Source organism: Sus scrofa, chromosome 4 (assembly GCF_054392235.1).
Source record: "Sus scrofa isolate SSC_HxYL_T2T_F1_AM1 chromosome 4, Sscrofa_HxYL_maternal_Yorkshire_Landrace_v2.0, whole genome shotgun sequence".
Classification (NCBI taxonomy): domain Eukaryota; kingdom Metazoa; phylum Chordata; class Mammalia; order Artiodactyla; family Suidae; genus Sus; species Sus scrofa.
Genome location: NC_139386.1, coordinates 73,201,459 through 73,221,883, shown reverse-complemented (window position 1 = coordinate 73,221,883; position 20,425 = coordinate 73,201,459). Strand labels below are relative to the sequence as shown.

At 39.1% G+C, this 20,425-nt stretch overlaps 1 protein-coding gene across 8 annotated transcripts in view; it reads right to left on the bottom strand.

Moving 5' to 3' along the window:
• Positions 1–20,425, bottom strand: part of PDE7A (phosphodiesterase 7A) — a 117,005-nt gene that overhangs the window by 16,174 nt on the left and 80,406 nt on the right. For 6 of the 8 annotated variants that reach the window (XR_014843716.1, XM_085022277.1, XM_085022276.1 and 3 more), the window contains 3 exons: positions 8,508–8,659; positions 6,434–6,497; positions 146–241 (listed from right to left, as the gene is read on the bottom strand). Coding sequence is in view for 7 of the 8 variants with exons in the window: in XM_085022276.1 (XP_084878402.1) it covers positions 146–241; positions 6,434–6,497; positions 8,508–8,659 (312 nt within the window). In the remaining variant the exon portion in view is untranslated. The remainder of the gene's footprint in view (positions 1–145; positions 242–6,433; positions 6,498–8,507; positions 8,660–20,425) is intronic. The other 2 variants (XM_085022281.1, XM_085022282.1) reach the window with 1 other exon arrangement.

Here is a 20,425-nt window from a genome sequence, read left to right as displayed (position 1 = left end):
GGCTAAATAGCTGAATCGGTGGGTATTGTTTTAAGACAGTAACTGGGGTTGTTATTTCTAGAACAATAGCCGATACAACTGATAGAAGAGTTAAACAAATTCTTACATAAATCTTATTATTGGCAAATGGGTTAGAATCACTTACCTAAAAATCTACGAAGTTTCATCATATCTAAATGGAAGTACTCAATTAATCCATGAAGACTAAATAAATGAAAAGTTAAACTTACTAGACTATTTCCTAAAAAGAAAGAAGAGGAGATATTTATTAGTAGGAACAAAAGCCAATGTAACTTTGCATTGTGCTTCCACAGGTGGGTCCGAATATAAAACATTAAGAGTACTACTTCCTATTTGCTACTTTTTGTCTATCTAAAATACAGATTATTTTTACCAGTTTTTTTTGTTGTTGTTGTCTTTTTAGGGCCGAACCTGCGACATATGGAAGTTCCCAGGCTAGGGGTCAAATCAGAGCTGCAGGTGCTAGCCTATACCACAGCCACAGCAACACCAGATCTGAGACAAGTCTGCGACCTATACCACAGCTCATAGCTCAGCCAGATCCTTAACCCGATGATGGAGGCCAGGGATTGAACCCAAGTCTTCATGGATACTAGTTAGGTTCGTTACTTCTGAGCCACAAGGGGAAACTCCCAGTTATGTATTTTAAATATCACATCTTTTTTCATTCTAAAAAAATAAATATTTTTTAATTTTTCCAAGACCAAACAGCTGGAAGATAAACACTTTTGAATAGAGTAGTTTTTAAAAAAGACACCAAAATAATTAGAATCATTAGAAAACTCTGAAAATGGTCCCACATTGAGTAAGCTTAATTCAGTTTCCCAAAGCATCCAAAAAGTGGCTGCCCTAGACCTCCTCCTGGACATTCCCCCCCTCCTCGCCTCACCTGCTCTAATGGCACAGGCTGTCCCAGAGCAAACTGCCTTGGCTGCAACCTTGTTGGTGGAGGCTCTTATTCGTAAACATACAGGGCCAAGAGGAGGGGTCAAGGACTTGCTCAAGGTCAAAACCCAATGCTCAACCACACTAAGCCCCACCATACTTGCAGCAGAAAGTCAGAGTTGCTGAGGCTGTGGCAGTGGTCGGGAAACACAAACGAAGCAGTTTCCTATCACTGGAAAATTCAGTCAACTATACAGTAATCTTACTATGCTTTTTCTAGTGAAATGGTTCTTCCATATTTTAAAAATGCCTATTTTCAAGCCTTCCCTATTCTTTTCAAAACTTCAACACACTCACTCCCCGTTCACCCATCCTTCTCATTCTCAAAAGCCTCATAATTCACAGAAAAAAAAACAAAAACAAAAACTTTTCAGTCTCACTTTCTTTCAAAAACCAACCCCTCCATTTCTGAGTCATCAGCTACATATACCAATGCCCCTCCCCGTACCACGGAACCAAAATAGCTGTCCCTCCCTCCTTCCCTGTGTGGTCTCAATAAGCACCTGCCTCGGGCCATGCTGCAGATTCTCTCATCCTTGAAACAATGAGTCTCTGACTCTCTTGGTCCCTTCATCCCCCTCCACAGCTACGTTTCTGAAAGAGCTACTACATGCAAGGGGATTTCCTTCAACTACAACCCCACTGCTTTGCAACCAGAGTCACACCAAGTATAGAAACGAAGTCTGGAAAAACCACCATTTTTATAATGTTTAGTTTTCCCTTCCAAGGTACAAATCTCCATTTTAAAAATATCGTCTATTATGTTTCACAAAGTTTTCTAGATTCTGTATAGCACACATATGCTGTACTATTTTTTTTTGTGTGTGTGTGTGTCTTTTTTGTCTTTTTAGGGCCTCACCCCATGGCATATAGAGGTTCCCAGGCTAGGGGTCAAATCGGAGCTGTAGCTGCTGGCCTACACCACAGCAACACAGAATCTGAGCTGAGTCTGCAACCTACATCACAGCTTATGGTAACCAGGGATCCTTAACCCACCGAGCAGGGCCAGGGATCGAACCTACATCCTCATGGATGCTAGTCAGATTCATTTCCGATGAACCACGACAGGAACTCCTGCTATACCATTCTAACAATTAAACACACTCTGTGTTAAAGGTGTGTGAGCTCACACATTACTTCCAGTGTTCAGACAATAACAACAGCATAAGCATGATTACAGTATTCTTAAAAGAAATCTATGATTCTTACCAACATGTAGAGAAGACCTAATGAGGTCCACGATGAAAACTTACAGTAATCACATTTATGAAGAATTATAAAGGACAAAGGGGCTAATAACCATTATCCAAAACTGCCTGAAGGAACTGTCAACAGAAACCCATGGCTGAGTAAATTAACTGGAATAATATCTGCATGAGCAATACTGGAAAGGATGTGGCGGCCAAGAGACTTCCTAAAAACCACCTGACACAGCACCTTCAAACAAAGGAAAAGCCATTTCAAATCTTTTCCTTTAAGAAATTAAATGCTAAAATACATTCAAATTCTGATAACACTCTACCAGTACACACACGAGCCCACGTGGTCTGGAACCAACTGTGATATAAAGAGAGTTGTTTCTACTGCTGTAACAACTTTTCTTGGGGGTATATACAGACTCTTCAGAGTACGTATTCAAAAAATAATCTGGTTCTTAAAAAATGGGCAGAGGATCTGAACAGACATTTTTCCAAAGAAGATATACAGATGGCCAAGAGGTACAAGAAAAGCTGCTCAGTATCAGTAATCACCAGATAAATGCAAATTAAAACCACAAGATAATCACCTCACACCTGTCAGAATGGCTGCTGCAGACAAGGATGTGAAGAAAACTGAAGCCGCTATGGAAAACAATGGAGGTTCCTCAAAAAATTTAAAGTAGAACTACCATATGATCCAGCAATCCCACTTTTGGATATTATCTGAGGGAAATGGAATCATATCTCAAAGAGATACCTGCACCCTCATGTTCACTGAAGCATTATTTACAATAGTCAAGACATGGAATCAACCTAAGGGCACATTGATAGATGAATGGATAAAGAAAACTTGGTATATAGACAAAGGAATACTACTTAGCCATAAATAGGAAAGAAATCTTGCCATATGCAACAACACAGATGGAGTTTGAGGTAACTGAAAGACAAATGCTGTATGATTTCACTTATGTGGAATCTAAAATGACGACAGCAAAATCTCAAGCTCACTGAGAACGGACTGGTGGTTGCCATTGGTGGGGATTGTGGGAGTGGACAAAATAGGGGAAGCTGATCAAAAGGCACAAACTTGCAGTTGTAAATAATTAGGTCCTAGGGATATGATTTACAGCATGGTGACTATGGCTAATAATACAGATATTTCAGAATATATATTCAAGAAACCATCTGGTTTTCAAAAAATGGGCAAATGATCTGAATAAACACTTTTCCATACTGCACATCTGAATGTTGCTAAGAGAGTAAGTCTTGAAAATTCTCATCACAGTAAAAAAAAATTTGTAACTACATATGGTGACAGATGTTAAGTAGACTCACTGTGGTGATTATTTTTGTGGTATATACAAATAGCAAATCATAGTAACATTGTATACCAGAAGCTAATACAATGTTCTAAGTCAACTGTACCTCAATTAAAAAGAAAAGAATATTCATTCTATTTAGGTAACACAGGGCTCTCCCCCCATTTTTTCCCAAGCCTAATGAAATAAATTATCAAAGAAATGTTAATGTCTTCCACCAAGGACCTTAAAGGAATCTGACAGAACCAATCCATCAAGTGTACCACCCACAGCAAAATCAAAGTCTGCATATGCAACATTTTTTCTCATTTTCAGTTCCTAAGATACCAACTGGCTTAATACCAGTGAATAAGAACACAAGTCAACAGAACATTTCAAAGCAAGGGATGCTCAGTTGGTTCACTAAACAAGAAATGGGCACAGAATAACTTATTTTACATGAAAATGGAAACAAATACCTTCTTGGAAAAGAAAACTGTACTTCTAGAAAAGCGATCCTATGTAGAGGTATGTCAAAGGACAGAGCTGTCCAAGGTGTTATGGCCCTTGACAGTTTTTAGGATGTGATTCTAGATGGGAGCTGGCAGGATTAGGCTATGGCCATAACACCTGCCTGGCAACGAGGGTCCTCACAGCCAGGGAGCTCTCAGTGGGGACGAGCTATATCTTGCTATCTCATGTAACAACTCATTCCTGCAAAAGGAAGATCAAATGTGTCTGGCCAGAGAGAAGTCCTTGCAGGGGGCCAGCTGGGAGCCATTGTCTTGGTGGGAATCATCGAACTTTGCTTCTTCCCTGTCCTCTCCACAATGGCATTTGGGAAAATCACCAGAATAAAACATAAAGAACACATGGGATCAACAAGCAAGAAGGGAAAATTACAAACTTGGATACTATGTACAGATATCATCCAGAATTCATTTCAGGCTAAGCAGCTTTGAATAAAAGCAATTCAAATTCAATAATGAAAATTTAAGGAATTTTCTTCTGCCCATTTGTTTCTCAAAGTGAGTCAAGGAAAGAAAAGAGCTAAATTAACGCAGACCATTGCTATGACTCCTGCCCATCCTACACTGTCACCCTTGCTCCACTTTCATTGCCACACCCCCAACTAGCAGGATACATTCTTTTTAAAAATAAAATCTAGAGAAGAACAATCAACTATTTCAGTGAGTGACAAGTGTCCCAAGCAACTAAGAATAGGCCATGAGCTGTTGGTGTTTACATGAGGCTAACTAGACCTTGAAGGTGTTAAGGGCGGCACTCTTATCTATATTTATCTTGAGATAATGACTAAAGCAATATTTGTATTGCATTAGGAAAAGGGAGTTTCCCAGATCTAAAAAGAAGCTGAGGCACCTATATTTTCAAAAGGGGGAGGCTGTAGGACAGGACAGCTGTGTAAATGATACCAGAGCCCTTTCTGTGGGGACAGGCCAGAGTGGAAGCGGGGGCAGACAGAGTCACCAGAGGCCAAAGGAGAGTGGGGGGTGGTGGTAAGGAAGAGAAAAGAGGAAACACGAAAAGGCAGGGCAGCAGGAGGGAGGGAGGCCCTGCTGAGGAGGTGGACTTCACTGTCTTTCCACCTGTGCCCGAGTCAGTCCAGTTTGTTATCGGTCAGCAGCACACAGGCAAAGAGGTGATCAGAAAGGTGTTCTCACTAGGCCTGGCCACACAGCTCAAAGGGAATAAGGCAGTGAGGCTAAAAAGCTAGACCCACACTGATCCCCAAGATGAAAAATGTTGAGGAGTTCCCGTCGTGGCACAGTGGTTAACGAACCCAACCAGGAACCATGAAGTTGCAGGTTCAATCCCTGGCCTCGCTCAGTGGGTTAAGGATCCGGCATTGCAGTGAGCTATGGTGTAGGTCACAGATGCGGCTCAGATCCCATGTTGCTGTGGCTGTGGTGTAGGCCGGTGGCGACAGCTCCAATTCGACCCCTAGCCTGGGAACCTCCATATGCCGCTGGTGGTGTGGCCCTAGAAAAGACAAAAAAAAAAAAAAAAAAAGAAAAATGAAAAATGTTGAATTTGCTTGTCCATTTCCCCTACCTGGCTTCCTTATAAAGGGAGCTTTATTTCAAAGTAAAATAAGAAAAAACAGGTGATTTCAAAGTAGAACAGTGAATCACACATATATTTCATTCTCAGCAATCAGAACTGACTTCCTCTCAGTGAACTTCCACTCTGCTTTCTTTATTTAAAAGGTATCAAGGCAAAAGGGGCAACATCTAGTTGGACTAAAGTATCACCAACATTTTACGCCTAAAACTTTACCCTAAATAAAAAATAATTCCCAAAGGGAAATCCATTCCTGTTCCCAGAGAGAAAAATACTTCCTGAAAAGCAAAACAAAACTCAGAGAGGGAAACAGTTCAGAGTCACCTGTTTTCAAACTGCTCACACTTTGTATAGAGTCTGATCCACCCCCTAAAGAAGCCACAAGCTCTTGCCCACACCACCATGGAGAAGCAGAGCCAGAAGTAACCACTGTTGCTGATTATAACGCACCATCTCTCTCTCTTGAGTGTGCAGAGAAAGAAAAGCCTGGGAACCACAGAGCTAGAAGAAAGACCATCTCGCAAAACTTCATTCCTCCACAACGTATCTGGGCTATCCAAACTGGAATACATGATCAGAGGATGCCACTCTAAGTGGCTACAGTCCAAAAGAAACCAAAAAAGGAAAAATCAGGAACAATGCGATCGTAATGTTCACTTTGGGTTTATTAATAACAGGAGCACTAATTAGGAACAGCCAAGGGATGGTGATAGTAAGTTTGATTACTGCTGAGACTAATAATCAAAAAATGCAGTTAACAAAATGATGCTCCCTCTGCCAGCAGAGGGCTCCTAACCTAAGTAACGGAAAGCAGCAACCTAGGAGCAGCTGTACCATCAAGGCAGCAATTGAGGGAATGCATGAGAGGAAGTCAAATTCTTCACTTACCATTTGTTAGTCTATCAAATAGAAAGATATCAAAATTCCAATTTCCAACTTTTTCCAGCATACACTGAAATGAAAACCAAACATTCCTCCTGTAATTTAATTTTAGTAACATTCTCTTGTCTTTTCTAGACAGTCCAAGGGAAGTTAATGAAAATGGAAAGCGGTTGATTTACTTCAAGAAATGCAAATTATCACCCTTTTAATCATGATCTTTCCAAATGGCTCCAAAATATGTCTAAACGGATAAACTGCTTCTGAAAAGCCAATGATTATTTTGTTTTTCAATTAATACATGTATAGGTAAAGTGAGCTAAGCGTTTCTTTCAACTTATTCCTATACTCTCATGAACTGTCATGAGCTCTAACTTAACATCACAGAAGTGTGGTTCATACACTGCATGGTCGAGACTTTGAAAATCGAAAGTTACAGCAGCTGAAGACTTACGATGTTCTGGGTACTGCTCAAAGCGCTTTTTACTCTCTCTTACTACTGATACCCTCCCTATCACGTAAGCATTGTTTTCAGTCCTCATTCATAGATGGGGAAAGAGGCAAAAAGCAACTCACTTGCTCAGCGAGAAAGTAGCAGAGCTGGGATCTTAAGTCAGGTCTGATTCTGGAACCTGGACATCGACATCTATACTATACCATGCTTACATTATTTGTGATTCGTTTTCTTAAAACACATTCCCAATTTATGGGTATTTATTTATACTCTTTAAATATCCTTATAAAATGGTTAATTGCATTTGTGACATTAATTTTTAGGTGGATGTGTATTTCAGCCAAGCAAGTAAATCTCACAATGACCTTAAGACTCAAATGGCTATTTTTATATCATATATTTGTAACCTGAAATTTTTGTGGGCTTTATTTTCAAGAAAAAAAATTATTTTATATTTAAAAGTTCACAGTTGTATACATTTATGACTAAACAATACTAAGATCTTACTAGTACAGATTATGATGACACTAATAACCAATCATACACAGGACAACATTCTCATTCTAAAAAGCAGAAATTGTAACTTTTTAAAATTTAAAGAAAGCATGAGCATTTTCCCACTGCTTTGTTTTCTGTAAACAGAGAAGCACATTTTCTCACTTTAGTGTGATTGCAGAGTGGCCCTGGCCCTACCTACACAAACTTACAGCATCTGGTTGTAAATGCTCAGTCAAAGAATACTTTCACACACATCAGAAACCTAAGATTATTAATGATGTTCATTTGGTCAAAAAACAAGCTTAGCTAATCCCCACCTTCTTTAACATATTTCTTGTAAACTACATAAAGGAGATAAAACTCACAATCACCAGATTTAATTTTTTTAAAATCTAAATCCTCAAAATATCTCACTGATAAAAGAGAATATGAAATAGCATTTGGCTGAGAGTCATGAGACTTCCTGTGCTGGGGTTGTCTCTAACCAGCTGAGGGAGCTCAATCAAGCCACTTATGCGTATACGCCATAGTTTTCTTTCATTATTTTTTGTCATCTTTTTAGGGTGGCACTCACTGCATATGGAAGTTCCCAGGCTAGGGGTCCAATCGGAGCTGCAGCTGCAGGCCTACACCACAGCCACAGAAACAAAGGATCCAAGCTGCAGCTGTGACCACAGCTCATGACAAAGCCGGATCCTTAACTCAGTGAGCGAGGTCAGGGATAGAACCCATAAGCCTCATGTATACTAGTTGGGTTCATTATTGCTGAGCCACAATGGGAACTCCAGTCACAGTTTTCTTAACTAAAAAATACAGAAATGAGGTCAGATAATTTATAATATTCTTTCCAACATTAAGATTTGGTGCAGTTTAATGTTTTATTGATCTACTTGCTACTTAATGTTATAATAAATGAAAACATTTTCATTATTTAACTTATTTCAGAAATGTTCCTTGCTCTGTAAAATTTAATTATAAAATGAACAGCTGCTCTCAAGAAAAAACCTGAAAAGTGGGTTCAACAGATTTCACATACCAAAAAAGGCTCTATAAATTAATAGCACAAGGGAAATAAAAGGCTTCATTACACTTATCTAAAAGTTAATGTTTTCTTGAAAAAGCTATACACACCTTGGCTTGTCCGTTATAATCATCATCTAAAATGTTTAGAGAATTTGAAACGGTAGTACCACGAAAAAAGCGTGAAGATCTAAGATACCGCTGGAAACTTAGCAACCTTCTGATATTCCTTGCAGACACAGAAACTTCAATTTCTGACTGAGCTGAAATAAAAGGAGTAAAAAGTGAGTATACCAAGTCAAAACTGTGCATATACAATCTTTGTAGTACCCCTTCTAGTTATACACAAATATTTTTTTTAAAAAATCAATCAACCATCATGTACATTTATAGGCGAGAAGAGGTACTTTATTTGTAGTTTAAAGAGCTAAGAATAAACAGGTGAATGGCCAATCTTGTCAACATTTAGAAAGCTATTAAGTGTGGTTGGATTAATTATCAGAATTTTTTTTTTTTTTAACTTTCAAGAATTATCACCTCTCACTCTACTGCTTTAATATACCATACAGACATTATGGAGTAAAAAGACAAAATCTATTTTCAAACTACCCTTCATATTGAGAAACTAGGTCCCAAGATACATACAAAACTTTAAGAATTACACAACTGTTATTACATATTGCTAAACGACTTTCTAAGGGGTCATTTTTTTGTGGGGAGGGGGTGCCACACCCGAGGCAAACAGAGGTTCCCAGGCTAAGGGTAGAATCAGAGCTGTAGCTGCTGACCTACGCCACAGCCACGGCAACCTGGGATCTGAGCCACATCTTCGACCTACACCACAGCTCATGGCAACACTGGATCCTTTACCCACTGAGTGAGACCAGGGATCGAACCTTCATCTTCATGGATCCTAGTCGGGTTCCTTAACCGTTGAGCCACGAAGGGAACTCCTCTAAGGGGTCATTTTTTTCTGCTTTCCCAGCAATGACATATATGCAAACTTAATGTAATGAATATTTGGTGTGGAATAGAAAATATATAAAATAAAACATCTGAGCTCCTAATAATGAGATATTTCAAATATTTTAAGATAATTTTATTTAGAGGGAAAGAAGATGGAATGGAGAATATAGTTTACATCCTATAAGAGTTCTAAAGGATATGGATGAAAATTCTGCTAGACGAAAAACTCTAGGAAAAAAAAATGTGGTTGCACATGCTATGTTCTCTTTCCCATGAGTCTAACAATCACTTTTCCCTCCAGAGTTAGAATGAACCAAAGTTTCTGGGGTACCACATGAAGCAACAGACTTTGGTTAAAAGCTATCCTGTAGGGAATTAACATTATCTTTAAAGTCTAGAAACTAGTGAAATGTTCACAACACAAAACACATGAAAATGAAGATGAAGGACCAACAAATCACCACTTCTCACCCTAACATCACTGACATTCCAGTGGAGAGATGACAAGTCATCAAATATGTTCTCTTTGTGCATCCGGTCACTAACTCCTCTACTAAACTCTACCACCCTTTGTTTTCTGCTATAAAATAATGGCAATAACAGCTAATTCAATGAGTGCTGGATTAAATGAGATAATATAAACACTAGTCAGACAGAGAATAGGTATTACATTGTGGAAATGTCAATAATGATGCCACTGCTTGGAGGTGTGCTTTCAGGTAATCATCCTAAGTTCTAAATCTGTTCACGTTGCTCTAAATGAACGTTCACTGGTCCCTCATCATTCGCTGTAAAATGAACTCCATCTCCTTGGCCAGGAAGAAAAGTCCTTGTGTTCCAGGTCCTGGCTCTCTCCAGACTCAACTCAGGGGTTCCCTTCCCTAGCAAGCCCGCACCTGAACACCTGCACATCATTCCCCATCCAGAAGAGAAGGCTCCTCCTCTGAGTTCTCAAAGCGACCTGTGCAGAGACCAATCAGACTACTTCTGATACTGAATTACAACTGCTTATTTATCTGTCTCCTTCAACGAAAGACGACCTCTAACACAGGCACAAACTATTCGTTCATCTATGTATTCCAAAGCCTAATGATAGTCATGCCAAGTAGGTATGTGCAAAATATATTGAATAAATGAATAAACTGATACTGTTTTTGAAGTATCTGATGAGTTTTGAGGTTCCCATATAGCCGCATAAGCCAGAAATGAAATAATGCACAGTTAAGTGGTTTTTCACTTTTTACCTCAGTGAATCTAACGTAGAGAGTATCAAGAACAACTGTGGAGTGAAATTTTGATCTTTATCAATGTAACACATTAAAAGGACTGTAACCAAAATGGTAACCCTATATTGTATTAAGCATGTTTTAGGTAATGAGGGTAGATTAAGTTCATGAAAATAATGCTCCAAGTGCTTTAGAAAAGAATCTCCTTTAGCCCTCAGCAATCTCAAACAATGAATACCATTTTCCTCCACTTTACACAGGAGAACACTGAAACTAAGAGAGCTTATACAAGTTCATACAGCCAATAGGGTGACAACTAGATTTTAAAACACAGATCTGTTTATAAAGCCTGGGTCCACAGTACTACAAGTTTCTTATTACATCTCTTCAGTATTGTCTATTGACTGTTTACAATAAAAATTCTGTGTACACCATTATTCAAAATGTTCCTTACTTAGATGAAAGTATGTACAAAAAGAAACAGAGAGAGAAAGGATAATGCACAGAAACCTAAGTATTTCATGTGACCCTCCCACTCTGACTCCCAGAAGAGACTGGACTTGGAGGGGATAGAGTGGGATGACATAAATATATGGGGAGCAGATGAGACCTAATTAGCGCAATATTAGCACTGCCATGCCAGTAATTACAAGGCGCTTTACAGTTTTACAAAAGCAAGTTCACATCTGCCATCCAATTTAGCAATTGTAACAATCCTGTGAAGATGGCAAAGATTATCATCCCCATCTTACAAACAGAACCTCAGACTCCAACTTGAGGCAATGACTGCATTAGAGCCGAGGCATTCAGATCACTAAAAAATGCCGGCAAAGACACATATTTTATTCATTTTGGGAAAGTAACCTACAAGAGTTCAAGGTCATAAGCATGACTTCAGGGGCATTCCCTTCAATTTACTATCGTAATCACACATAAAAGGTAACAGTTTTACCACTGGCAGTTATGTTGCACTGCACTGCTTCCACAGTACATGTCCAAAGTAATCCATCCTTGAAGTAAATCTGAGAATCTCTTTGCGGGGATAATTGCATAAGGTCCAAAAAATGAATGAGCCTCATCTGAGGGGGCTCAAGCCACCATACAAAGAGCCCATAGCAACACAGCAGGACGCGTTCACTCCGTCCATGGTTAAGACGGCTGGGCCTGTTTGGCTGGGAGTCAGGATTTGACTCACAGGATTACAGCTACCCCTCCCCCAACTCCCGCCCCGCCCCACCACCTTCCTCCTATCTTCTGATGATTTCTCACAAGTTATACCCTCTTGATGTCTCATTTTCTTTAACTAAAAAAAAAATTAACCATAATTCACATCTTTTTTCTGTTTCACAGAGCCCTGAAGGATCAACAGGTTCTTTGCCCATGGTCTGTTTTATTAGCTCACTGAGCATTTAAGGCAGTTAACATCTTTGATTAGCAATTCCAGTATCTCGGTTTCCTCAGGATGTGAAGTTCTTTTTTCCACATGTATGGGCCATGCTTTCCAGTTTCTTTGTGTATTTTATAGTTTTTTTTTAAATTATGAAGTGAACGTCGTGAGTATTATACTGGGGTAACTGGAAATCTAATCTCTCAGCCTTCTAAGAATGCTATTTTTGCTTGTTGTGGGCTGATGCCATCTGTTTTGTGACTTTTTCAAACTATTTTTGCCTTTGCATATCTATTTGACTTGGTTTATTCCTTGTGTGCACTGAAGTTCCAGTTGCAGTATTTCTATAGTCATACAGGAACCCAACACAGATTTCTTTAAATGTCTAGTTCCAAAGAAAAAGGAGAGGGAAAGTACTGATTCTTCCAATCTTCTGGTAGATGCTGTGCGGCAAAGCCCCTGCAGCTGAAAGGGCTGAAACCAAGGCAAACATCTGGGCCTATTCCTCAAGGATTTGCCAAACTAATTTAAGGAAGCAACTACAAATTTTTGGAGGATAAAGTCCCCATTGCCCACTCTGGCTACAGACAGGAACATGGGTCACTATCCCCATAGCGATAGTGGGGCTGAGGGGCTGAGGAATGGATGTACCCCTGCTTTATGGACCCTACCCAACTGCCAAAGATCAGCAGCCCCTCCCTTCATCAAATACTCCCCTGCTTGTTGCAAGTGTCCAATCGGGGCCCAGAGTCCTGAAATAGCTGATTTTGCCATTCCTCCCCTGCCCCAGTTTAGTGGTTGTTTTGGTGGAGAAACCAATCCCTAGAGCTTCCTACCCTGTTATTTTGAGCCACATCGTTCCTTTCTTTTAAAAGGTGTGTTCTTCCTGATCCTTTCTGGGAGTAGCTGCCCTAAGCCTTCTCTTCTGCTCAACTTGGCTTTGAGAACAGAGTGAAGTTGCATGAAAAGGCTTAGTAGTCTAGAAATAACAACTATCGGTGCAGCCTGTCACTCCAGCTATTTCTATGAATTATTTTCTATACACATACATATACACAGTTTTTATTTTATTCCAAACAGTGCACAGTATTTTTTTAACTTAAAACTTCATGAGTATCTTTTCAAGTCAATAAATACTTTTTTTATTTTTATTTTTATTTTTTTGGCTTTTTAGGGCCAGGCTAGGAGTCAAATCAGAGCTGTAGCCGCTGGCCTACACCACAGCCTCTGTAATGCCAAATCCGAGCCGGATCTGCAACCTACACCACAGCTCACGGCAACGCTGGATCCTTTCAAGTCAATAAATACTTACATGTTCCACCATTTTTAGTAGCCACATGTTTTTCTAAAGTATGAAACTATGATCATTTACTAAATCTTTTTGCTGTTAGGCTGCTCCTTTCACTTTTCTTAGCAACAACTCTGTAATAAACATTCTTATAACTAAATCTTTGCACATGTCCTAATTCCCTTAGGACAAACCCTCAGAAGTAGAACAAGTACATAGGAGCACATTTCAAAGGCTTCTAAAACACACTGCCAAGCTGGAGAAGAGATTTTCTAAAAGAAAATTAGAGAGGTTTCCAGAACTGTCCCAGAATAGCTTCCAAAATATGATCTAAGAAGAGGGAATCAATAACTATAAATCAAGGATGAAGCCTGATGAGATCATTTTAAGATGGAAAAATTTAATTTCTTCATATTTGCTTCACCCCACCCCCTTTCTTCACCCACCCAATACACACTGACGCCCTATAATGATTCAAAGTAAAATTCCCCTACTGAAACAAGCCAACAGAGGCCACTCTCAAGAGGACATCAAGTTGAATAAGTAGTGTCATTCAGGAATATATAAAAGAGGAGACATGGAGAACTGAGAACGAGAAAGAGTGATTATGAAAACTTAACTAGTACAATCACTAAAAAGCTCATCACCCCCTGGCCGTAGTACATAAATTCTGACCCTATTACCAATATTCTCATGAATCCATTTTATGACATGAGATACACCACTATGTATTTCACCACACAATAGACAACAGATTAAAAACTGTCTTTATTAAAGCCCAGCTTCCACCAGGCTAGAACTATTTAGGTCCCAGGCATGTTCTAGTTTACATGGTTACCTACATTCCAGTCCAGCTTAGAAAGCCGACAGGGCTCAGGGAATTAATCAAGTTACTATTAAAGAACTGTTGGCTCTGCTGGTTCTCTTCTAAAATATCACATTACCTCACTATGTGACCACGCACAAACTAATCAACCTCCACCAAAACTAAATGAGCACTTAATGATCATGGGAACTACTTCCATCATCCACATTTGGCTTCTCTGAGCCAATAATGAAATGTGGAAGAGCAGGCAAATTTAGAAGCCATGTTTTTCTGTGGCTTTTCTCCTTCCTATTAGAAAGTGGACAGAAAAATGAAATGTAGGCAATAGGTTAGAGAAAACAAAAGGGCTGGAGAATCAACACATCTTCAACAGTACTATTCACACCTCTCTCACAGACCTTCCTCTCTGTCATCCAAATGGCATGGCAAAGATGTCGCTGATTCTTAGTTATTAGACAAAAGAGTTTTTAACAGAAAAGACTTTGAATCTTGAGACTTGCCCGCCACTTGCATTAATGGCCCACAGGAGGGAGTCCTGCAGTCACTATAGCTGTTACCTTAAAATCCTAAGTCACTCAGATGCATAGTGTATGAATTACTCTTGGAGATAGTTTTTAATTTAAAAAAAAATTGAGTGCTGTAAAGTTTTAACTCTCCTCTAGAGCAAGGCCATACTGAATGATAATTGAATAAAAAACAAGGGAGTTGCCTTGTGGTTCAGTGGATTAAGGATCTGGCCTTGTCACTGCTGTGGCTCAGGTTACAATGGAGGAACGGGTTCAACCCCTGGCCTGGGAACTTTCATATGCTGTGGGCACAGCCAAAACAAAAACAAACATGAAGACATTCTATATTCCTTTTTTTTTACACTCGCAGCCTATGGAAGTTCCCAGACTAGGGGTCGAATTGGAGCTATAATTGTCAGCCTACACCACAGACACAGCAACACAATGGATCCAAGCCACATCTCCCACCTACATCACAGCTCATGGCAATGCTGGATCCCCGACCTACTGAGCGAGGCCAGGGATCAAATCCGCATTCTCATGGATACCAGTTGGATTCATTTCCATTGTGCCACAACGGGAACTCCAAGACATTCTATATTTTCATCCCTTCTTTAACTTTCCTTAAAACAAATAGGAGCCGTATCTGAAAGCTTACTGTTAATCCTGAATAATCACATTTAGCTACATCTAAGTTCGAATTTTCTTGGAAGAATTTTTACATGCATAGATAAGTGGGGAAGAAAAACAGCTAGATGTTTAGAGCAATGGTCTTTTAGTATTATAGCCTGTGCTGATAACAGAGGTAGAACAGCAGGGCTCATAAAGACACGAGCTTTGGAGAAACGCACCTGAGTCTGAATCCCACCTCTGCCACTTGTACTAGTTTTGTGACAGTTAGGCAAGTTATTTTAGTTTTTTAACTGGCCCCTAGTTTCCTCACTATAAAACAGGTCTTACAGAAACCACTAAAAAAATTCAAAGAGTAGTACAGCAATATGCAAAGAATAAACACTAACAGTAATGGCTATAGTTGTTATAGATATCAATTCTTTTAAAAAATGATGCCTAAGTATGATATTATGTTTAAGAGCATAAGCTCCAGGGTCTGACTTTGAAGGTTTGAAATGTATCTTGGTTTCTTTCTAAATGTATAGTCTGTGATATATTATTTAATCTTACTATGTTACATTTTTTTTCAACAGTAATGAACCCCATCAGTATCAAAGAGGATGAGGGTTCAATCCCTGGCCTCACTCAGTAGGTTAAAGATCTAGCGTTTGCAGTGAGCTGTGGTGTAGGTCACATGCAGGCGCAGCTCAGATCCCTTGCTGCTGTGGCTGGCAGCTGTATCTCAGATCTGAAGCCTAGCCAGGGAACTTCTACGTGCTGTGGGGATGGCCCTAAAAAGCAAAATAAACAAATAAATAAATAAAAATAATGACGTATAATTTACATATAACATTAGTTTCACATTTAAACATTTTTATTTTTTTATATATTTTTCTTTGTCTTTTGTCTTTTTTTAGGGCTGCACCAGTGGCACGTGGAGGGTTCCAGGCTAGGGGCTGAATCAGAGCTGTAGCTGCCAGCTCATAGCACAGACACCACAACGCTGGATCTGAACCAGGTCTGCGACCTACACCACAGTTTGGGACAACGCCGGATCCTTAACCCACTGAGGGAGGCCAGGGATCACACCCATGTCCTCATGGATGCTTGTCAGGCTCATTAACCTCTGAGCCACAACAGGAACTCCTAAATGTTTTTAAACACGTAACTTCATACTATTTATTTATTTATTTTGTCTTTTTGCTATTTCTTGGGCCGCTCCCGCAGCATATGGAGGGTCCCAGGCTAGGGGTCGAATAGGAGCTGTAGCCACCGGCCTACGCCAGAGCTACAGCAACGCGGGATCCGAGCCGCATCTGCAACCTACACCACAGCTCACGGCAACGCCGGATCGTTAACCCACTGAGCAAGGGCAGGGACCGAACCAGCAACCTCGTGGTTCCTAGTTGGATTCGTTCACCACTGTGCCACGACGGGAACTCCCATACTATTTATTTTAACAAAGACAGATTTATTCTTCATGATAGCATAACTCATCCTGAAGGCCACTGTATACACACTGTAGAAATAAATGCACATATTTAAAGATTTCAAAATATGCATACAATGTCATTACTTTAAAATAAACCTGACATTCCAAACTTAATTACAAATCAAAGAAACAAATGATCTATCTACTCATAATCTAAAATTAGATCAATGTTAACATGAGAATAAGCTGTATAACTAATATTCTTTCCCTTAAGCAATTCCTATAACTTTAGCTTGCAGAATTCAATATTCACTTTGACAGGATTTAATAAAACAGTCAATAAAAAACTTTTTTTTAAAGAGTATGCTTATTATTGTTATAGGCCAGGCATTTCCATCCTTCAGGGATGGGATATGTGATACATGGGAGTCCTCTTATGCTTAAACGTAGGACTTGAACATAGCTCCACATTCACTGGATTCTGAATTCCCTTATTAGTGAGCTGAGATAAAAAGAAGGAAGAGAAAACACACAAGGTCTTAATGTACAAGGTACAAAATAAAGCTCAAAGCTAAATCTCCAATTTCTCCATTTTTCCAAAGGACAAGTAGAATTAAACAACCATTAAATTGTATTAAGGTTAAGGTCCAATCCCTATAGGTTCCCTAATTTATGCTTTAAGGTTAGGGAAGATATCTAGGAGATTTGAGCCAAAGAAGAAACAAAACCCAGCAGTTTGTCAAATGCAGACATTTCACAATCACCTGGAACACTAGGTACGTTTTTGAAAATACACACAGTCAGGAAGAATGCTCTGCTTTCTAATTTGGTTCAGCACAGCAGTACTCATCTCTATAAGCCCTACTTGGCAAGGGGATTGTTACAGGAATGAGGCAGGAACATTCATGATGAAAAAGACAGGGGAAAGGACATGAGATTCTTTCCTGTGACATCTCCGTGAACTATTACAGAAATATTTCTGAAACAACCAGATATGATTTCAAGATAAATGAATGACCGAGAACAAACTAAACATTTAATAGAAATTCCAGACAAATATGACAAGTCTATTTGTAGACCTCAGTAGAGGCTGGTATGTTCACATCTGAATGAGAGACTAAATTACAAATGATGGATAGCCGCCTTAGCAGATTAGAAAAATGAAGCCTAAAAAAAAAAAAAAAAATACACTTGTAAATAAGAAAGGAATGACCAGGCAGTACAGTATGAAAGATAAGAAGAAAAACAATAGAGCAAAGAAAAACTCATGGCTGAGGAAAATGACAAGCAACAATGTCTATTCTTAGAAAAGCAATAAAACGCCTCCTGAATATAACAGGATCTGCCCTTGGGTGGGAGTTACCATATATTAAAGACTAAGATAATTTGAGACAATAAAATCAGTATGACCTAAGGTTTTAAACTCAAAATAAACATCGAAACAGATGTTCTTTCTGATCATGTAACTAAGTAAGAAACAAGGATCCAAGTCTAACACAGTCCTGTTAGGAAGGTGAGAAAAACCCCAAATCAAATGCACATGAGGATCTAAGGCAAAACTAGAAAAAGTCTTGTTTGCTTTCATAGTGGGTCATTATGATAAAGACAACATGAGACATTTGATTCAACAGAAGGGCTGAATCTGGTTTACAACGAATACAGATCATACTTAGAGAAATACAAATGGAACCCCACTGGCAGAAGATATACAGTTTTAGTGACTTTTTTTTTTCAGTTTTAGTGATTTTAATGCAACAAGAATATATTCATTCTCTACAATGAGCCTGAGGCTGACAGAAATGAGGGACAAAAAGATGAGTAAGGCTAAAAGCCTTTTATGCTACAATGTAAATATTCTGAAAGGTTCCTGCGCAGCCTTAGTATGGGGTGGAACAATGTGCTAAAATGAAGAAAAAGCTCAAGATAATGGGCAAAACACATTTACATAGAATGGAACATTACCATGTAGCAGGAGTAAAAGAAAATGGAAAACTGCATTTGCGTAGATATGAAAAAAAAAATACTCCTATTATATCTTGTCCAATATTGGCAGAGAGACCATAGTCTCTGCTTCCAGTCTGGATGACGTCAATGAGCTCTGGTGAATTCCATGAAAAGAAGGAACTGTCAAGCTGGCAGCTTCCATTACTATTTAATAATCATGCCAGAATCTTTCAAAGGAACATACAAGATGTTCTAAGTGTATGTGTGGAGAAGAATTATAATAATTCATTTACGTTTAAAGGTATTAGAATTTGCTATTATGTAGGCTAGAAAAATGTGTAACTAAAAGAATAATTTATTAAATTTAGGGACATTAAATTTAGAGCAAAGAATGATGAATTTTGACAAAAAGTCAATATAGAATCCATTTCAACAGATCTAACTAATTTAAGAGTCAAAATACTTTATTTCAAGAGACCAGGTGTATGGCCAATTGGACAGAGAAAAATCTTTGTTTGTTAAGACCATTTGGGGCTCTTAATTCAGCCTGCAGAAAGCTGGTTATCAAAGCCAACATACTCAAAAGGAGCAAATTGCATGAGGGAGGCTCCAGGTTCTCCGTCCACTGAGCTAAGTGAAAGCAGGAACTTGAGAAAAGCCTGGGGAGTGACATTCAAAGGAGCCACATCAGGGGGACATGGCTCTGGGCACTTCTCAGTTCAAACCACTCAGCTGTCAGCCTTTTGCCAGCCCTCTGCTCTCTCTAATCAATCAGCCTGTCTCTCCTCAGCCTTCCTTCCTCCCATATCTTTTCATCCCAATTTTTTAGCGTATACATCTAAGTTGCCTCAAACTTAGAATTTTCACAACATGAGGTCAGTAGACTAAATAGGTTAAAACTAGTTGGAAGAAGGACATTAAGAATCAGTTTATTGGAGTTCCCATCATGGCTCAGAAGAAATGAATCTGACTAGCATCCATGAGGATGCAGGTTTGATTCCTGGCCTTGCTCAGTGGGTTAAGGATCTGGCGTTGCTGTGAGCTGTGATGTAGGCAGAAGATGAAGCTCGGATCTGGCATTGCTGTGGCTGTGGCACAGGCCATAGGCTGCAGCTCCAATTCAACCCCTAGCCTGGGAACCTCCATATGCCACGGGTACGGTCCTAAAAAGACCAAAAAGAAAAAAAAAAGAAGAAGAACCAGTTTATTAAATGCTGAAGGACTGGAAATCTGTTCCATAGTGGGAACAGTTCCTAGATAGGGCAAGTCTGAGGGTTAGAGATCCTTTAAAATTGGGATGAATGCTGAAGTTTTTCAGAAGGTGTCAAAGAAATGTTAATGCTAACACTGAAGTTTAAGCATTTGTCAGAAACTAATCATCTGACTACTGAGAAAGTAGACCAACTCTTTAAAAAAAGGTATATAAAACGATGGCATGCTTAGAAGAACTAGCTACTTTATCTGCTAGTACTTCTATAGCTCTCAGCACCGTAACAGCATACCAGGTACAGCTTTGGGGGACAGACAAGGGACAACAGGTTAAATAAGAATCAATCTTATTACTGACTAAAGAATCCAAAGAATCACCAATCTTAGCTTTTTGTTAAATAACTAGTGATTAACATACTATGAATCCTTATGGACGAGTTATGATACTTTTTAAAAAAGTAGGACCAGAAACTGCTTTCTATACAATAAGCAATCTCACATTTCCTTTCAGTCTGAATAGAAATTTTTTTAAATTTAATTAATTAATTTATTTTCCTTTCTGGGGCAAAGATATGTATGACCAGGTCACGTGACCCAGTCATTCATATGTATATATACACACATTCTTTTTCT